This window comes from Canis lupus, chromosome 3 (genome assembly GCF_003254725.2).
Source record: "Canis lupus dingo isolate Sandy chromosome 3, ASM325472v2, whole genome shotgun sequence".
Classification (NCBI taxonomy): domain Eukaryota; kingdom Metazoa; phylum Chordata; class Mammalia; order Carnivora; family Canidae; genus Canis; species Canis lupus.
In genome coordinates, this window is record NC_064245.1 from 59,004,333 (window position 1) to 59,017,220 (window position 12,888).

The 12,888-nt window shown below is 43.4% G+C and overlaps 2 protein-coding genes across 11 annotated transcripts in view; one reads left to right on the plus strand and one right to left on the minus strand.

The window, feature by feature from the left end:
• The window catches only part of PPP2R2C (protein phosphatase 2 regulatory subunit Bgamma), a 947,578-nt gene that overhangs the window by 443,380 nt on the left and 491,310 nt on the right, over nucleotides 1–12,888 (minus strand). The gene's annotated exons all lie outside the window — the stretch shown is intronic.
• KIAA0232 (KIAA0232 ortholog) overlaps nucleotides 1–12,888 on the plus strand; it is a 94,088-nt gene that overhangs the window by 32,784 nt on the left and 48,416 nt on the right. For all 10 annotated transcript variants that reach the window (XR_007409614.1, XR_003132728.3, XR_007409613.1 and 7 more), the window contains exon 2: nucleotides 4,007–4,505. Coding sequence is in view for 7 of the 10 variants with exons in the window: in XM_025438379.3 (XP_025294164.1) it covers nucleotides 4,275–4,505 (231 nt within the window). In the remaining 3 variants the exon portion in view is untranslated. The remainder of the gene's footprint in view (nucleotides 1–4,006; nucleotides 4,506–12,888) is intronic.

Here is a 12,888-nt window from a genome sequence, read left to right on the forward strand (position 1 = left end):
CCTTTACTTGGAACTTTGAATGTGGATATTTTTATAAGGAGCATATATTTGCATCTTGCAGTTTTAAAATCCAGTCTGACCACCTCTGCTTTTTAATTGGTTGGTTTGACCATTTATGTTTATTGTGATTATTAACAGCTGTTGTATCACAATCTGTCTCCAGGTGGCATTCTCCCATTGCAGGTAATATGGGAGGAGCTGGTAGGAGTGTTATTAACCCCCCGCACCCAGCTTCGCGTTCTGTTACCCTCCATTTTGCTTCCACGTATGTTACAAACCTCACAATAAATTGTTACTATTTTTGTTTCAATAGTGGAATTATCTTTTGAAGATATTGAAATAAAAAAATAAAAAGAAAAAGAAAAACTACATTTTTCTTTTTCTTTTTATTTTTTTATTTCTGGTGCACTTTGTTCCTTTGAGTGGATGCATGTTTTGTTCTGGTGTCATCTTCCTTTAGCCTGAAGGACTTCCTGTAACACTTCCCAGAGCTATCTGCTGCTATTGCTGGATTCTTCCAGCATTTGCATGTCTGAAAAAAGTCTTCGTTTCAACTTCGTTTTGGAAGATTTTGTGATGAGTATAGAATTCTATGTTGATGGGTTTTTCTTCCAGTCCTTTAACATTTTTTTGACTGATTATCTTTCTCCTTTGCCTGTTTCTGACAAGAAACTTGGTGTTCTTTTTTTTTTTCCTTCATCTTATTTTAAAGAGTCTATTTATTTATTTGACAGAGAGCACAAGCAGGAGGGAGCAGCAGGCAGAGGGAGAGGGGAAAAGCAGGCTCCCGGCTAAGCAGAGAGTCTGATGCAGGGCTTGATTCCAGGACCCTAAGATCCCAATCTGAGCTGAAGGCAGACACTTATCTGAGCCACCCAGGTGCTCCAAAACTTGGTGTCCTTAGTCATCTTTTGCTCTGTTCTACCTGATGTGTCTTTTCTCCCCAGAGGCTTTGTGGTTCTTTGCTTTACCATTTGAATGGTTTTGTTGCAGGAAGCCTGGGTATCACTTTCTTCATGTTTCTGTGTTTAGAGTTCAGTGAACTTCTTAGATCTTAGTTGTTATCAATTTTGGGAAAATGTTGGCCATTATTTCTTCAAATATTTCTTTGTCCCCTTCTCTTTCTCTTCCAATTACACATGTTAGGTTTCTTAAAATTGTCATACAGCTTGCTGAAGCTGTATTAATTTGTTCCTTTCTCTCTGTTTCATTTTGTATGGTTTCTTTTGCAGTGTAAGACTGGAATCTTTCCTTCTGGAGGGGTTAATCTGCCATTACCCCCATCCTGTCTGCTTTTTTCTCTGACATTGTAGTTTTCATCTGTATATGTTTGACTTTCAGTCTTTATATCTTCTGTTCTCTGCTCATTAATTACATATATGGCCTTTAGTCATAATCACTGCTTCAGAATCCTTTTCTGCTAATTCTCACTTTTGTGTCAATTCTGAGTTGGTTTCAGTGAATTTATTTTTCTCTTCATTTCTATTTCCTTTATGCCTGCTTGTCTGCATGTCTCCTACTTTTTTTATTGGATTCCAACCATTATAAATTTTACTTAAAAAAAAAAAAGATTTATTTCAGAGAGAGCACAAGTTGGGGGGGGGGAGTGAGGGGAGCAGGAGGGAAGTCTTCAGAGACTCCATACCAAGTGGGGAACCTGATACTGGACTTGATCCCATCACCATAATAAGATCATGATCAGAGCCGAAACCAAGAGGCAAATGCTCAACCAACCAAGTCATCCAGGTGCCCCTGAATCTTACTTTTTAAGATGCTCAGTATTTTTGTGTTCCTATACATTTCTTGAGGTTTGTTCTGGGACCATAATGAAATTAGAAATACTTTGGCCCTTCAGGTCTTCCTTTTGGTATATATTAGTCACACACTGTTCTCTCTAGGGCTAATTCCCCTACAGAGTCAGGGGTGTGTCTCTGAATTAGTTGGTTTTCAACTCTGGCTGGTAGGAAACAGCACCATCCCTGGGCATGCTGAACATCAAGTCCTATTTCCTTTGTTTTTTTTTTTTTTTAAGATTTTATTTATTTATTCATGAGAGACACAGAGAGAGACATAGGCAGAGGGAGAAGCAGGCTTTTATGCAGGGAGCCTGATGTGGGACTTGATCCCAGGACCGTGGGATCACGCCCTGAGCCGAAGGCAGATGCTCAACTGCTGAGCCACCCAGGCGTCCCCAAGTCCTATTTCCTTCTAGTTTTCTTGATGATCTTCTCCTGTGATCGGGGAGTTTATCACATGCATGCCCTGATTAGTACTCTACTGAATTCTTAAGGCTACTCTCTGCCGATCTTAAGTGCTGTTTGCTGTGAGCTTAAGCTGCCTTAGATCTTTCATCTAGCGCCTTCAGCTGTTGCTTCAAGTCTGTTCTCCATCTAGGTTGATTGTCATTGAATGAGAACCAGCATGTCACCTTGCTTCAGGGGGTGTTCCCAGAATTCAGTGTATTGTTTAATTGATGATCTCTCTGGCATCCGAAGATTCAGTCATTTTAAAGAATTAATGAAATATGTTTTAATTTTGAGAGTCAGCTGGAAAATTTCAGCAAGTGAAAATTATAGAAAAACATTTACTTTATCTATTTTCCATAATTCAGAAAAGACTGTATGGTAGAGAAAAATTTTGAAAATAGAATATACGTTAACAACTTAATATAGTAACTTAGTCCTATGGTAGATTTGAACATTTTTCTTTAAAGTCTGTAAAAGTTACTGTGTAGTTATTCATGAAATACAAGAAGTGGAGTCTTAAGTCTTTGGGGAAACGTCTTTCAGACTTGATACTTTTACTAACTAATAATACCTTTAATTTTTTTTTTTTTTTTAAGTAGTAAGAATGTGAGTAGGGTAAGGGGCAGTGACAGGGGAAAAAAATCTCAAGTAGACTCTCCACTGAGCAGGGAGCCTGACATAGGGCTCAGTCTCTTGACCTTGAGTCCATGACCTGAGCCTAAATCAGGAGTTGGACGCTTAACCGACTGAGCCACTCAGTGGCTCCTAAATCACTTTTGGTAACCCTCTTATTGTCTGCTAAAATTCATGCAAAAGCTGAGTTGATGAGATTTACTTGTCACTGTGGTAGTTTTCATCTTCTGGTGGCATGAGTGATTTAATAAGGCCGTTGTTAGATTAGTTTGACATATTGAAAGTAGGTTAACTTAGGGGAAAAAGCTATTAAGAACATGGCATCTATCATAGCAGTAAGCAAACCATCAGCCAAGGTGTAAAAGAATAAAAGTTACATCAGGTGTAACCATACAGCCTGGTGTGGCTATGAGCCAAATACATGTTTTACTTTCACTTTTATGAAATAAAATAGTGAGCAGCCATGCAAAGCTTGTAGCTATACGAAATGATTGATTACCTTTATGACCCTTCACTTTAAAGGACTAATTTTTAACCATTGTTTAAATGAAATTACTATTCAGCTGCTTGCTTCTGCTACACTTAAAAATGAACTAGTGATTTGTTACCATACAAATTCTTTCAGCATTACAGAGGAACAAAATTTTATTAGCCCGGTGTCTTGAGGTAGCAGAATAAACATTGGTTTGATTGAGTACAAGCACAACAATGTAAATTTCTGAGTTTTCCTTTCTTTTAAATGATGTAAGCTTAAAATTTTGAAATATCACTTGACTTGGGATCCCTGGGTGGCGCAGCGGTTTGGCGCCTGCCTTTGGCCCAGGGCGCGATCCTGGAGACCCGGGATCGAATCCCACATCGGGCTCCCGGTGCATGGAGCCTGCTTCTCCCTCTGCCTATGTCTCTGCCTCTCTCTCTCTCTCTCTCTGACTATCATAAATAAATAAAAATTAAAAAAAAAAAAAAGAAATATCACTTGACTTAAAATGTCAAACATGACAGCAAAAAGAAATCCATGTTCAAAGACATCAAATTTCAGTAAACAGTTCATTTGAATTTTTCCAAAAGATCAGTAATTTATATCTTTATATAATGTGTACCTTTTTTTCTCTCTCTCATTTTTGTAGGTTCTGCCGGAGACTTCCATTTGGCCTCAATGTGAAAATAAAGTAGAAAATCACATCTGCGTGTGTATTGCTGTCAGGATGTTGATTCACTGGTCATGCCTGAAGAGGGAAATTCTGTTCTAATGGCTGACTGCCAGCAAAAATAGATGCTTATCCTAGATGTCAAGCATCTCTCCTTTTTACTGGAGTGAAAATCCCCTCCAGATACCAACAGAACATCAACTGCAGAAAATGCTTCACATTTTAAGGATGTCAGCAACCTAAATTCATGCGCCCTATCTGTACAGTTGTTGTGGATGGTTTACCATCTGAAAGCTCCTCAAGCTCTTATCCAGGCCCCGTATCTGTTTCTGAAATGTCTCTGCTTCATGCTCTGGGCCCAGTGCAGACCTGGCTGGGACAGGAGCTGGAGAAATGTGGCATTGATGCCATGATTTATACCCGCTACGTCCTTAGTCTTCTGCTGCACGACAGCTATGACTACGATCTGCACGAACAGGTATTTCCCTACCTTATGTGTTTTGTGACAAATCCTGATTGTGTCTGCATGTTTGCATTTCTCTTCAGAGAGCGCTTTGGTGCTCCAGAAAAGCTTGTAGGCTGCCAGCGTTTACAAACTCCTAACCTATTGGGGAGCGTTATGTGACTGGTTAGTCCAGCTGCTTTCTCTGTACTTAGATTTTCTCAGTATGGACCACGCTCTGGCTCAGACTCTAGATCTTGTCCTGGGCAGTGAGGGTTTGGTGACCTGCTGCCTTTGAGTAGTGCTCCTTTCTGTGGGTTAGGAGCATCACACATCATGACCCAGCATCGTTCTCACTCAGTTATACTTCTTGACATTCCGGAGTTTAATGTTTCATTTTCATGTTAAACTGCTTCTTAACCGAAGTATGTGTTATAAACCAGTGGCCCTAGAAGCTGGGTAAAAGCACACAGTGTAGCCTTAAGTCATTGTGGATCACCCCATAAGTCGACCATTATACATTTTATTTGATTTCGGTGCTGAGTTGGAAGTGAGAAAGTAAGCAAATCTAGGATCTGTTTTTTTTTTTTTTTTAAGATTTTACTTATTCATGAGAGACACAGAGAGAGAGGCAGAGACACAGGCAGAGGGAGAAGCAGGCTCCCTGCAGGGAGCCCAATGTGGGACTCTATCCTGGGACCCCAGGATCATGCCCTGAGCTAAAGGCGGCACTAAACCACTGAGCCACCCGGGCTGCCTGCAAATCTACGTTCTTTTTTTTTTTATTTTTTATTTCTTATTTTTTTAAAATTTTATTTATTTATGATAGTCACACACAGAGAGAGAGGCAGAGACACAGGCAGAGGGAGAAGCAGGCTCCATGCACCGGGAGCCGGACGTGGGATTCGATCCCGGGTCTCCAGGATCGCGCCCTGGGCCAAAGGCAGGCGCCAAACCGCTGCGCCACCCAGGGATCCCCCAAATCTACGTTCTTGAGAGAAAAAGCCCAATTCCAGTTCCACTCTCCAAAAGGAGCTCCTGAAGTGTGGCCTGCCCAAAGGGCAGTACAGTTGTCACCAGTGACCACAGGAGCTCTGGGTGACTTTTGTGTGCAAAGGTCACACGAAGCAGTGTTTTGTGGCTGCTTTTGTTGTTTCAAACCATTGTTACTAACACTGAAAGCAGGAATAAAGTTTCACTAACAGAAGAAAGTGGCTTTGGCCTTCCAAACCACAGAAGAGCCTCCAAGTACTATAAATACAGCATTTCACCACTGTGTTTAACGTTGGTCACTCACCAGCTGTATAGAGTGTGTTACTGCTGTTGTTCCTTATCCTTTCTGGCGGACATAGCCCTATTTTCCCTGCTTCTAGGTTGCTTACTGCTTTGGCTGCTGATAATTAGGTTAGTGTTTTCAGGGTGTTACATATAACCTAATCAGAGAATATGTTATATTGGTAATCACTCTTTTATATCATTTCCTTACTAAGGCTCTTATTATTTTCCATCATCTTCCTAGTAAATGTAAAATATATATATGTTTTTAGGGGCAAATACAATGTTACATCTACAAACATGGAAGAATTTTTATTTCCAGGAATGAGGAAGATACTTCGCTTAACTCAAAAATTGTGTACTCTTAGGATTATGTGTTAACAGTATCTTTCCAGAATATATTATTAATGCCAATAAGTTTCTTAGCACCAAGTATTTATGTACTGCATGCTGTAGAACATTAAGAAGGGAACGAAACATGGGCCTACTGTTAAGATTAGAGTTGACATCTCTCTGATGAGATGTGTTTGTGATTCCTCTGGTTCCTTTCTCAGTAGGGCTTGGGGTTCAGGGGCAAGGCAGCTCTCTGTCCCCAGTGTTCGATCCTCCTTCCAGGGTGCTGCCTCATTTTTAGGGAGCAGGACAGATAAAGATTAGTGAGAATAGGGGTACCTGGATGGCTCAGTGGGTTGAGTGTCTGCCTTTGGCTCGGGTCATGACCTAGGGTCCGGGGGTCGAGCCCCACCTTGGGCTCCCTGCTCAGCAGGGAATCTGCTTCTCCCTCTGCCCCCCTCCCTGCTCCTTCTTGTGTGCACACACTTGTGCACTCCCTCAAATAAAGAAAATAATAAAAAATAATTAAAAGGATTAGTGAAAACAGAATGTGTTTGGAGTTGCAAGGAGACTCCAAAGGGAAATAAAGGCTCCTAAAATACTCTTCCCTCAGCCCAGTGCCAAGTCCCCTGCTGATGGGGAAGGTCAAATTGAAAATGATCCTTGTTTTGAATAAAAGATGACCTGGGAGGTCAGTTTGCCCTGGATGTTACCTTCCCATGACTCTGGGGAGGGATGCACTCACTGTTCCCCCAGGAAGAGAGTCTGGGTGTAGAGCCGAGGGCAGTCTCCCCAACAGGAGGAAGAGGAGTGGATGGCCTTGCCCACCCTCTGTGATTCAGACACTGGTTCACAGTCCTGCTCCCTGGGTCACATCGTGATGGCCTAGCTCCTCGTTTGGAGGCCAGAGGACTTGGCATTTGGGTGTCTGTTTCCTCAAGGCTTTTTGCAGCCTCAGTCCGTAAGTCTAATCTTGACTTAGAAATGGACAGTTTTAAGGCTATTGCTGCAGCTACCAGCATTACCTGCCTTAAATGAGGGATTACATTTAATCCCTCATTTTTCCTAATCTTGGTTAAAACAAACACACGAGCTCCTGAGTTCTAAGAAACCGGTTTTGTACATGACTTTGGTCTCTGCTGCCCAGAGTGGGTAGAAAGAAAGGCTAATCAGTCCTGGGCCTGTGAGGTGGAATAACCAGCAGGGTTAAGCACCAGTCTCCGATTTGAGCAGTTATAAATGCCGTTGTGGCATCACCTGGTTCCTGAGCTGCCCTAGAGAGCAGCACCTCCACTGTGGATGCTGGGGATGTGCCACAGTCTGTTTCCCTGAATTCTTCCCTCCCTCCCTCCCTTCCTCCCTCCCTCCCTCCCTCCCTACCTCCCTCCCTCAATTACCATGCTTCAGTAAGTGCACCCTCCACTAATCAGGAGCTCAGCTGCATGTCACTTTTAGATGTAGGTATAAACCTGGGTTCGAACCTGCCTTGCAGGGCCCCGTGGCCCTGGGCATCCTCCTCTGCTTCTCCCCACCCCCCCACCTTGAAGCTGTGTCATCTGCTTTTAAGCCTGGAGTCTCTTCTGGAGAGCTGCTCATTGCAGTTATTAGAAGGTATTATCTTTCCCAGTAGATTATAAGGTCCTTGAGCATAGAAATCATTTTTTAAAAGATTTTATTTATTTATTTGAGAGAGAGAAAGCACGAGCAGGGGGTGGTGGTAGAGGAAGAGGGAGAAGCAGACTCCCCACTGGGCAAGAAGCCTGTCGGTGGGACTTGATCCCAGGACCCTGAGATCATGACCTGAGCCAAAGGGAGACACTTCACCCACTGAGCCACCCAGGCACCCCCAAATATTCATCATTTTTGTTTTTGACTTTTTGTGAAATAATTTCAAACATCAGATGACAAGAAATAGGGCAAGGCACTAGGTGCATGCTTCACGCAGTTACCTGTTGCTCATATTTTCCCATTTTTGTTTTATTTCTTTTCACTCCTTGTGGTTCTCCTTGACCCCAAGAAAATTGGCATGTTTTTTTAAGAGTGAACTTTCTCAATTGGAGAAGGACAAACATAATATGGTCTCATTCATTTGGGGAATATAAAAAATAGTGAAAGGGGGGATCCCTGGGTGGCGTAGCGGTTTGGCGCCTGCCTTTGGCCCAGGGCGCGATCTTGGAGACCCGGGATCGAATCCCACATCGGGCTCTCAGTGCATGGAGCCTGCTTCTCCCTCTGCCTATGTCTCTGCCTCTCTCTCTCTCTCTCTCTGTGACTATCATAAATAAATAAAAATTAAAAAAAAATAGTGAAAGGGAATAAAGGGGAAAGGAGAAAAAATGAGTGGGAAATATCAGAAAGGGAGACAGAACATGAAAGACTCCTAACTCTGGGAAACGAACTAGGGGTGGTGGAAGGGGAGGTGGGTGGGGGGTGGGGGTGACTGGGTGGTGGGCACTGAGGGGGGCACTTGATGGGATGAGCACTGGGTGTTATTCTATATGTTGGCAAATTGAACACCAATAAAAAATAAATTTATAAAAAAAGAGTGGGCTTTCTTAGATAGCCGTGTTACAGTTATAAAATTCAGGAAAATTAACATCAACACAGTAGTATAGAACATCCGTCAATGTTCCCTTTTTATCTGTTGTCCTAGTAACGTCCATCGTCGCAGCTTTCCTGTCATCTAGGATCCCATTGGAGAACATGCACTGACTTCACTGGTTGCTCCTCCTGGCTCCTTTAATCTGAAATGGTTCCGTATCTTTCCTTTGTGCCTCACGATGTTGATATTTTTGAAGATTACAGACTAGCTGTTTTTGAGGAATATCTTCTAACTTTGTGGTTGCCTGACGTTTGCTCCTGTGTAGAGTCAGCTTATGTGTTGCTGGCAGTGACATTCCTTGAGCGATGTGTTGATGGCAGTGACGTTCCATGAATGATGGTGCTCCCTTCTTTTCCTTGCACCGTGGCAGGTGCCCATGATGTCAGTCTGCTTCATGGTGTCAGTGCTGGCTTTGGTGATATCTGCCAGGTTTCTCCAGCGTAACCTGAGCATTCTTCCCGTGTAATCAGGTGACCCATGCAGAGAGACTGGCACTTTCACCGTACCTAGATGCTTCCGCCTGAATCACCTATAACTGATGGCTGCAAAGTGGTGCTTTTTTTCTAGCTTTGTTTCCCCTCTACTTTTAGTAATTGGCATTCTACTGGAATGCCTTATCTTTTTGAGATCGGTAGCCTTGTCATGTAGAGAGCACCGGGCGCAGTGCCAGCCATGTGCTGTAGGGACTGCCTTAGTCAGCCCTCATACCACACCTTAGTCAGCCCTCATACCACACCTCTGTTTTCACTTGTGTGGAAGTGGGCACTTGGAGAGGTTAGGTGATCTGTCTGAGGCCCACAATAATGAGTCAGGATGTAAACTTGTGTCTGTCAGACCCAGATCACATGCCCATTTTTAATATTAGTTTTATTGTTTTTGTTTTCATATATAATAAATACTGAATGAATAACATAACACTCAGCTGTAAAGGCAAGCTTTAGAAATGATGTGGAATTGATTTACCGTTTTTTACTGTACTTGTGGTTTGTAGAGAGGGGAAACATTGCATTTGTTTTTGTTCACATTTGAATTAGGAGTTGAGTCCCTACAGAGTGAAAGTGGGTGCCATGGCAGCATGCATTGCCCAGACATTCAGAGCATTAAAGTCTCTGTTAAAATAAATTTGAGTTAAGTTGTTTTAAAAAAAAAAAAATAAAAGCATAAATATATATATATATATTTAAGTAGGCTGCTGCAGAACCCAGTGCAAGCTACCTGAACCCCATGACCCTGAGATCAAGACCTGAGCTGAGATCAAGAGGTGGACATCTAGCTGACTGAGCCACCCAGGTGCCTCCCCAAAATATTTTCTAGTCTTACTTAAAATTGGCCAGCAGGGAAGCTCCTCAAAACCGTAAATAGAAGGGGGAGTTTACTTTTCCTGCTCAGGGTTGTGCTGGATTGATGGTCAATAGCAAGTTCCTCATAGTTTGCCACGAGTAGGAAGAGTTATTTTAGGAAGATAGGCCTACCTTTCACTACCCCATTCTTAGAACCCTACACATACTTGGTTTTCTTCTATAATTAAGTAAATCAAGACTATCATCCAAGCGTTTATTAAAACATTTATGTCTTTAGATATTAATGTTCTCAGCATCATGAAATCTTTACTAGGAGCCTTTTTTTTCTTTTTAAGATTTTATTTATTTATTAATGTGGGGGGGAGGTGGCAGAGACACAGGCAGAGGGAGAAGCAGGCTCCATGCAGGGAGCCCGATGTGGGACTCGATCCTGGGTCTCCAGGATCATGCCCTGAGCCAAAGGCAGACACTCAACCACTGAGCCACCTGGGTGTCCCAAGGAGCCTTTGATTATCACAGAAAACCCAGCTTGGACTTACTTACACAGAAGTGGTAGTAGAGACCAGCACACCATGTATTGCAAGGCAGCCACAAGTCAGAGTGCTCACTTTCCATGCCCTGTACCTTCTCAGCGGCCCTGAGCTCTCTATCCTGTAGGTGGAGGTGCTTACACATAGTGGCTCAGTTCCTTGCTGAGGGTCACACAGCTAGTCCATTTGGGAGCGTTTATTGGTTGGTTGGTTGGTTGGTTGGTTGGTTGGTTGGTTTATTTATTTATTTATTTATTTATTTATTTATTTATTTATTTTTTTCATTTATTGGTTTAAAAGGTTGGAAATGTCCAGGGGTACTCAGCTGGTTCAGTCAGTGGAGACTGCGACTCTTGATCAGGATTGTAGGTCTGAGTTCCATGTTGGTTGTAAAGATTACTTAAAAACAAAATCTTGGGTCACCTGGGTGGCTCAGCAGTTGAGTACCTGCCTTTGGCTTGGGGCATGCATGATCCTGCTGTCCTGGGATCAAGTCCTGCATCAGGCTCCCTGCATGGAGCCTGCTTCTCCCTCTGCCTGTGTCTCTGCCTCTTTCTCTCTCTCTGTGTCTCTCATGAATAAATAAATAAAATCTTAAAAAAAAAAACTTGAAATAAATAGATAAAAACTTGAAATGTCCAGAGGCTACGGCTGGCCTCAGTGGCAGCTTGACCTGGGGCCTTCTGTAGTCTCTGCCCCACTGTGAAGCTTTTGTCTTATCTATTGCCTTTATTCTCAAACACACCCTGCCCCCCCCTCCCCTCTCCACTGTAGCCCCAGACTCCCACCCTCATTTGTGTGAGCACAGCAGGCAGAGCCGGGGCTCCTCCTGGTAGGGCAGCTTGGTCATTGCCCCGATTCCTGACCCACCTCCCAGGAGGAGGGGACACCTGGAGCCATAGGGACCAAGAATTTGAGAGGATGCTGCCCCAGAGGTAGTCTGGGGTAATTAGGGTGCTGAGCTGTCAAAAAGCAGCCCTCTGGGCGCCTTGGTGGTGCAGTCAGTTAAGTGTCCCACTCTTGATTTCAGCTCAGGTCTTTTTTTTTTTCTTTTTTTAAAGATTTTATTTATTCACAAGAGACACAGAGAGAGAGAGAGAGATGCAGAGACACAGGCAGAGGGAGAAGCAGGCTCCATGCAAAGATCCCGACGTGGGACTTGATCCCGGGACTCCAGGATCATGCCCTGGGCCAAAGGCAGACGCTAAACCGCTGAACCACCCAGGGATCCCCTCAGCTCAGGTCTTGATCTCAGGATCGTGAGTTCAGGCCCCATATTGGGCTCTGTGCTGTGTGTGTGGCCTACTTAAAATAAACAAATAAATAAAATTTTAAAAATCCTTTCAAAGTACCTGCGTACAAAGTGGCATTTACTTCTAAAATGCTTTTAAGTTTGGGGAAATGTTCTTTGGTTGTACTACATTCTGAGACTTGTGTTTGAAACAAATGAACCATTTGTAGTGATATTCAGTCGTCATGATTTTGTTCTTTTGTTTTTTGAAGGAGTTTCATCTTTGTACGCTCTTTCATGATCGTCCTTAAATCTGTGTGATTGCTTTAGGTATTCTTATGTTAAATTTTTTTAGTTCCAGATAGGGAGCAACCATGGATTCTGCACAGAAACACAAGAGGATTTTTTTCCTTCTGCTTTTGAGTACGTAATGACCAGGGTAGTAATGAATGGGTGAATATTCACAAAGGTCATGTCTATCTAATAACACTGAGATAGACAAATAGCACATTGTACCATCGACACAAGCCCCGGTGTGCCCTACAGCTTCAGCACGCTCCTCGTGTCTGGAGGAGAACCCAGCAGTGTGGCCTGTCTTCCGCCCCTTCTTTTGTCCCTTATTTCGGGGCAACTGGCACCTGCCTCACTAGCAGTTTCTGTCCAGGCCTGAGGGCCTCCCCCAGCTCCACTGCTTTCTCTGTCTCTTAAAGGGCCCTGGGCCTCAAAAGGGTACATTTCCCAGAGGAGAAAGCAGGCTCCGGTGTCTGTTCCCCTGTGCCGGCAGCTGCCCTCATCGAGGACGAGGACAGTTGCCCCTCCTTGTCTTTTCAAGGCCTGGATACTTTTGCAGTCTCTTAATGTTTCAGGACAGGTGTTATGTGTTGGTTTGGTTTTGTATTTTATCTGGCTTTTCTGGTTAGGCTGGGCAGGGGAGTTGGTCTGCTGCCAGTTACTTTTTTTTTTTGGTAAAGACTTTTTTTTTTAAAGATTTTATTTATTTATTCATGAGAGACACACAGAGAGAGGCAGAGACACAGGCAGAGGGAGAAGCAGGCTCCATGCAGGGAGCCCGATATGGGACTCGATCCTGGATCTTCAGGATTAGGCCCTGGGCTGAAGGCGGCGCCAAACCGCTGAGCCACCCTAG